Here is a 7,741-nt window from a genome sequence, read left to right as displayed (position 1 = left end):
GAATGGATAGAAATCTGCTAGAATAAAAGCAGAGTTGCAAAAGATATGGTTTGGAGAGTTTCGAAGAATTTTAAATATAGGAAGGGAAGACCCATAAAAGTCTATGACAAATTGTCTGGTCTTCGCTACGAAATGGATTTGGAAAAGCACGTGCAAATTATCCAAACAGACTAGAGAGGTTAGAAGAAGAACGTCTTATGGACATGCCTTTCGATGTTAGTGAACCTCAAGTTGAAGGACACGACGGCTTTGCCAGATTCTACTGGAAACATGACGAACAATTGCATCCTTTGAGAAGGAAAAAAGGAAAAGGTGAAGACGCACATGTTCCCATGGAAAGAACAAGATATGCATATGAGAAGTACCGTGAAGTTAGAAGTCAAATTACTTCTGGTCGAACCTTTACAGTAAACTTTGACGAAGGAAAGAACAAAGAAGGCTTCATGGGTGTACTTGCTGCCATACAAGACGGAAATAAGAAAGGACACAATCTCAGATTGACCATAACAGATTTGGATGGTCACATTTACTATGCACATGGCAATGTCCAACAAGCCGCACAACTTCTTGACGCTTTCAGAACTAAAGAGAGAACAAATGGTTGACTCCGACTCAGACATTTTGAATGCAATTGAAGGAATTGCAAGTGTCAAGTTCGATGGTACCAACCTAACCCTCAAGCAGTCAGACAACATGCTGGATACTTCCCGTTCAGAACTTGTTTGTTAGATGAGAAATATGAAATGGCATACCATTTTAAAACAATATATTTTTACATATATTAAATGCTTCAGGTTGAAAAACAAAGAACAAAAGTGCAGATACAAAACCGTTAGACTATATCTTTACAAATGCTGGTAGGACTATTTCAGATGAAGAAATTTCATCCCGAGCATACAGGTTTGACTATCCAGTTCGTTGGCTTCAAAGTCCTTCAGATGCAAAGGCAATAGGATTTAGAAGAGTTTTGTTTTCAAATAGAACTAACGCGTTTATGTTCGCAGTATATTTTCATGGGCAGTATAAAGGTTCTGATGGTCTAATAGACAAATTTGATGAAATGAGAATCTTTACAGTTCGTTCAGACGAAAGTCTTGAGAAAACTCTAAATGACTTTCAAACTCAAATGAACAAATACTATTGGGAATTTCAAGAAAAATACGACTCTTTACTAAATGGAACATACTATCTGAAACTAGAATATGACAAGATGAACTCCACCGTTTCATTTCAAAAGATTGAAATTAACCTCCAAGAGATACAGAGTTTTTATTTTGGAAAGTAGACAAACGTTCTTGGGCACAATTTCTTCGGTTACTAAACCAGAACGAACCATTACCACAGATGGTCCATTTAAATTTATACTTCCACCAGCAGATTTGACAGTTTATAGAAACGTGTTTGACCCTCAAAATGTTATGTGCCATGCAAGTTTCAGTTCAAGCAACAATGGTTTTTCTATGTATCGGTAAGGACTTTTATGACTTTGCTTCTAAATTCTCTACGAACCACCTAGTAACAGTTTCTCTGACTTTCAAGTTTGGTTCACAACAAATGGTGTGCAACATATAATACCATTGTACTATGACTTTTATCTCGAATTGTCTTTCATATACAACTACGGAAAAGTGCTGAAAAAGTGAGTTTATGTTAGCATGTTAGATCTCACCTCTTTTCTCACCTCTTTTCTCACCTCTTTTTTCACCCGTTGAATTTTCATGAATTTCCTTAAGATAGAAAAAAAGTGAGTTAAAATGAGATGTTTACTGAAGGGGTCACTCGGTCACTCGGTCATTTAACATCTTTTTGAAAATGGTGACAACATGACATTTTGACAACAGTCGGGAAAATGTCAAGACTTCTTCATCGTAACGAGTGTAAATGAACCAAAAATATATTTTATGTTAGCATGTTAGATCTAACACGTTTTCTAACCTCATTTCTAACCTCATTTCTAACCTCATTTCTACCATCGTAGAAAACTCTCGAAATTCATGAGTTTTGTGTGTTTCCTTAAGATAGAAAAAATAAAAATATATTTTATGTTAGCATGTTAGATCTAACCTCATTTCTAACCTCATTTCTAACCTCATTTCTAACCTCATTTCTACCATCGTAGAAAACTCTCGAAATTCATGAGTTTTGTGTGTTTCCTTAAGATAGAAAAAATAAAAATATATTTTTATGTTAGCATGTTAGATCTAACCTCATTTCTAACCTCATTTCTAAACTCATTTCTACCATCGTAGAAAACTCTCGAAATTCATGAGTTTTGTTGTGTTTCCTTAAGATAGAAAAAATAAAGTTAGTTTTTTTAAAAAATATTTTTTATTTTTATTGTAAGAACATGTTGCAACAACAGCACCAAACTCTTTAGTCATGAACCCAACATCTATGTTAGTAGAAATGAAAAGCTTCATTCCTTCTTCATATACTTTCGAAACAGAAATCCAGAAGATAAAGCAAGAACTTCTCCAAGGAGATTTAGACTGTAGTGCGAAAGATGAAACAAATGAACAATATCTTTTATGAAATGCAGGATATTATTGACCATCTACGAGCCTGGCAACCTTTGCATGCTTCTATTGCGTGAGAATTAACAACAGGAATTTGTTCCAGATGAGAATAAGCTTCGTACAAAGTATCGATTGATTCATTCTTTTCTAACAACCATGTTGCATACAAATCATGGCATTTGGAAAGTAGTTCTCCTTTAACAGTTTGTGTGAGCATTTTCATCTGTTTGAGAGCTTCTTCTTTGTTGCCTGTGTTGTAGTTATTCAAAACGAAACAGACTCTGTCCAAATCAGGAGATTTCTCGAGATCTAAATCTCTGAAAACGATGCTGAAAACTCTTGAATTTAATTAGTTCCAAGAGTCAAAGACTTCAAAGAGAACAAGTCCAAAAATGTCTGATCAGCCTTATGAGTGATTCTAAATCTGTTTGAAATGATTGGGAACCAAACTTCGAAATCTCTTGGCGATGTTTGCAATCTCTGGTTCCAAACTCTTTCGATATCTTGTCTTTTTTTGGATATTTCGCCCAATCTCTTATTTCCAACACTTCCACAATCTGCTGAGCTCTCAACATCGTGTCTCTGTGTATCTGCTGGTTATTCGCCCAGAAAGTAATTGGTCGTGAAGCCAAAAGTGACCAAGCATTTGTAATTATCGAATCAATGTCGTAATCACCTGTTTTTATCTTGTACAAACAAAGTAAAACCATGCATCTGATTGAGTCAACACTTCTGCTTTCTAATATTTGTTTCAAATCACCCATTTCTCAAGAAGAAAAGCTGCATTTGCGAAATAAGAAGTTACATCTCTTTTGCAGTCAAATTCAAGTCTTCGAAGTTCTTCACGTTCTCAACAACTGTTGGCCATTGTCCTAAATTAGAAAGTGATTTGATGTATCCGTTAAATGAGTTTGGATTCTTCGATTGTTTGTACTTTTGTTCGTAGATAGGTAAAGCGACATCCCACATGTGTAATTTACTTAAAAAGTCTTCTTTGTTTGCATTAGGTATCATAGAACTGTATTGTTTCCAAACAGCAATTGCATTATTCCATTCTCCCAAATTGATGAATGTATCAATGAGCATTTTCGCCATCTTCTTCTTGATGACACCTCTTTGTATTGCATCTTGTTGTATACAGAGAGCAAATGCGTTTGATCCATATCTCAATGCGGAAGAGACTAAATGCTTGAGAGGAATCTTCATGTCTTCAAATTTTGACATGAAGAAAATCAAGTCCATGATTTCGTTTGTAACAACTTCGTAATTTTCTGTTGCAATCAACAAAGAATGAAAAGTATTAGTAATAACACTCTTTCCTTGTTGTGAAAGTTTCTTCCAACAGCTAAAGAAGGCAATCTTAAACAACATCATTGCCAATGGTTGGTAATTAGTCGCCAATGTCGTGCAACACCTTATATCTTCATTCGGACTTGAATTGATACAAACAATCATAAACGAATGCAACCATTGTTCCAAATGCCTTCCATATCCAAGAGTTGGAGTAATGGCTCTTGCTATCAATGTGTCTTCGCTAAATGGATGTTCAGTGGCTTTCTTTCTCCGAATTATCGGTGGAGTGGCAGTTATCGTCGGTGTAAAGTTCTCAATTTGTTGAGCAGATTCAATTGCTGCTTCAAATTCAGAATTTGCGCTTCCAGTTCTTCTTATGTAATTTATGAGTGGCATTGCGTTCTTTACGAATGGTCTTCCCTGTGTTTTGAGCAATGTGAATATCAGATCGAACACATCATCTTTGATATCAGCGCATTTGCAACCTAATGCGTAATTAATTGCTCTTACAATTGGTCCTAAATAAAGAATTAATTCCGCATCTTGTGCAATTCTTTTGAGTGATTGAATAGCGAGTTTTCTCACTCCCACCAAGGCTTGTTCAGAAACAATTACATCGCAGATCTGAGGAACAATCAAATACAGCAAATCAACAGCGTAAATTCCTGTTTGTGAGAAAGCTTTGAAAACTCTGTCGCAAACTTCTTCGTTTTGAGATTTCATTGCTTCCAAACAAGAAACTAACAAAGAAATAGCTGTTGTTGCGTAAGGAACAAAACCATCTCGTAAAGTAGTAACTAATGCAATGATAACATCCAAATAAAGAACACCTAATTTATCATTGTAATGAGATACAACGAAATTCAAAACTCTTTCAGTGAATGGTGTTGAATTATGCGATGATTCAACAATGAGTTTTGATAAAATAGGTAAATACAACTGCATGTCAGATTCACTTGCTGTATCTAAAATGACCAAGAACCTGTTGAAGAACTGATCGAAATAAGTCAGCATGAACATCCTTGGATTCTTCAACACATCGCATAAACTTGTTACTGTATCTCCATATAGTTCTGATAATTCATCGTTATTTAATATCTTCAACAGAGCTGTTGCAACAACATTTACGTAGCATTGTTCGCATGTTTCTGGTTTGAGTAATAATGTGTCATCAATGGGATTATCTAAATCTCTCGACGGAGTGAAGAATGACCTTGTCAATCTGTCATCTAAATTAGTTGGTGCTTGCGATCCCATTGGAGGAGATCTCTGATGAACATCTAATACTCCTAATGAGCCAATAACTCTCAGAATGGCCATTCTCACCTTTCTTGACTGTGTGTTCGCAAGTAATTTAGAACACGCGGATAAAATAAGTGGAGCCATGATTCTGTATTGGACAACAGCAGCAGGAGGTGATGAAAGAACAAATAAAAGATGGAGATCTGACAGTAAAAGTGCTCTGTCTTCACTTGTATGGAGTTTGTTGCATAAAAATGGAATCAAATGATAGGAATCTTCTGCAATTATGGTTGGAGCAATGGGAGCAATCAATGCAATGGAGTCAAACAGGCCAATTTCGATGTTTGTGACTGCTTCTTGCTCTAAAAAGTTCTCTAATGTCGATTTTTCCGGTGGATGCAATAATATGTCCATGGCAATCTCCATAAATGGCTTAGCGTAGATCTTCATGGTCGCGCCGGTGGCTGTGATGAGGTCTGGAAGGGTTTTGATCACTCGAGAACGTAATCTAATTCCCGGTACATTTTTGATCGAATAAAAATGCTCCAAAAGGGCATGGCGAGTGATGTTTGAGACATACATGGGATTTATGTCTCCGAGAGCTGCAATTGTCTGGAAAACTAAGTTTCTGACGGATGTTGAATCATCATTAGCGAAAAGTTGAAGGAATTTGACCGCTTCTGGATCGGCAAGCTCCTTAATAGCATCACGCTTAAGAGCACGAAGGATGGAAAGCCTGACATCCGTGGAAGGATCAAATAAAGCTAATTGGAACAGCTTTTCTGTAGTTTCGCGGATATGTTCCGGTTGATTCGTAGATTTTGCGAGTGAATAAAGTGCTGCGGGTATTGCTTTGCGTATTTCGTCAGCTTCGAACATAGATTTTTCTGTAATTAGAGTATTAAGAGTTCCATTCTGTTTGAGGGCGAATCCTGGTAGACCGGCAATCAGATCTAGCGCAAGAATTGTTTCACTTGTAGAAAATTCATCGATGATTTTTGTTGCAAGTGCTTCTGTGATCGTAGGATTGATTTTCTCGCCTATAGCTCTTGTATACGCTATGAAGAAGTTGTTGAAATAGTTTGTCATTGGCGTTTTCATCAGTTTCATGATTAAATCTTCATCAATCGGCAAAAATTTTTCGCCAAATTTATTTGTGGCGGCCGTAAGAAGATCGAAACTCCAATCTGGATCGTTGACAAGATTGATTGCGTATTGTTTGATGTCGGCAATTTTAGTTTCCATGTATTCTGGGATGTTGTTGATCATCCTGGACAGGGATGCACCGATACAGCGTGGGAACTCTAAGAGGATCTCATCAGTTTTCTCGAGAAGTGAGTCTGCGTAAAGATCTGAAAATTGTTTTGAATCTACGTAAGTTAAATGTGAAATTGAAACGTATGACTCGGCCTGTACAAGGAGTGGACCATCAGAAGTGGCATCTGATATCATATCGTATAATTCTCCGAATTTTGAGCTGAAGAAGTCAGGACAAGATGAAATAAGCTGCTCGAGAATCTTAAGTGCAGCGTATACTTTGAATGGGCTACCGAATGAAAGTAATCTATAAATAAGTTGAGTGAAAAATGAAAGATAAGCGTCTAAATCACTTCTTCTATAACGTAAAATTGCACGAGTAAGCATATTAACAGCAGATGCAGTTGCGCGTATAAGCTGCATTGATGGATGCGATACCAAAGTCCAAACAGCAGATTGCCACTGTTCAAAAAATACGACAACCTCGCTGCCTGCGTTGAGAGATAGATATTCCAAGAGACAGACTGCTGCAAGATGGCGGGATCTTCGGCCATAGGCACGGACCCATCCAAGTAATCTTTCTAATAAGTGAGCAACATATCTAGACTGCTCAAAACTTGGATGGTGAACAAGCTTACCGGCACACCAACTTGTAAATCGAACGTATTCTAAATCATTCTGAGGAATAAGTCGATCGAAAATTCCAGTGAGCCTTGTGAAATCATTATTGCCAAATTGATGCAATGCAGTGACACCTATTGCTGCACGCATCAAATTCTCAATCGATGGGCCTCTAGAAAGAGTCGTAACCATTTGGACGTATTTTTCTATCGAATTTCCGAGGTTTTTATTGCTAATATGAACCATTTCCATATAAAACTCACTGTAATGGGTTTGAAAGGTGTGCTGCATTCCTTCAAACGCAGGGGGTATTTCCAATGAGCTTAGATTCATGATAAAATTATAATTATAAATTTCCTCTAATTTCTTGAACGACATTCTAATTCAAAACGATATATCATATTATTATTTAAAAATATTTTTCTATTCTACCCGTGATATTTGTTTTTTGAAAAAAAGCTTATCAAATTCAGACAAGATCGACCAATAATGAAAAATGGGCGTAAAAATATTAATTGTTATATGATATACTCCCCGTTAAGTTTTCTCTAAGCTAAATCTTCTTTCAATTTTTGAATGAATTTTTTATGGTAAACATTCATTTTCTATCGTATCGAATTTCCGCTTAGTAAATCATAGATCTGGATTATAATTTTCAAGTTTTCAGAGTTAACAGTTATTTTTTCGCAATTTATTTCAAAAAAGTGGAACCGATTAGAAGCATTTGTTTATTTGTTAAGATTTGCAATAGCAACAAATGGTAACTATTCCATCAAGTAATACTTCACAAGACTTACGATATTGAGTTTATA

The 7,741-nt window shown here is 36.2% G+C and overlaps 1 protein-coding gene and 1 pseudogene across 2 annotated transcripts; one reads left to right on the top strand and one right to left on the bottom strand.

Moving 5' to 3' along the window:
- The first annotated feature begins 785 nt into the window (after positions 1-785).
- TVAGG3_0004350 lies at positions 786-1,643 on the top strand (annotated as a pseudogene). Its single transcript has one exon. A coding segment is annotated over exon 1 (858 nt).
- A 1,674-nt stretch (positions 1,644-3,317) lies between these two features.
- Positions 3,318-7,358, bottom strand: TVAGG3_0004340 (protein serine/threonine kinase protein; the record flags this gene model as incomplete). Its single annotated transcript, XM_051219732.1, has 1 exon — positions 3,318-7,181. One exon carries the CDS (start codon positions 7,179-7,181, stop codon positions 3,318-3,320), a length of 3,864 nt encoding a protein of 1,287 aa, XP_051104718.1.
- Between the last annotated feature and the right edge of the window lie 383 nt (positions 7,359-7,741).

Source organism: Trichomonas vaginalis, chromosome IV (genome assembly GCF_026262505.1).
Source record: "Trichomonas vaginalis G3 chromosome IV, whole genome shotgun sequence".
NCBI classification, from domain to species: Eukaryota; Parabasalia; order Trichomonadida; family Trichomonadidae; genus Trichomonas; species Trichomonas vaginalis.
This window is presented reverse-complemented; position numbering and strand designations above follow the sequence as displayed.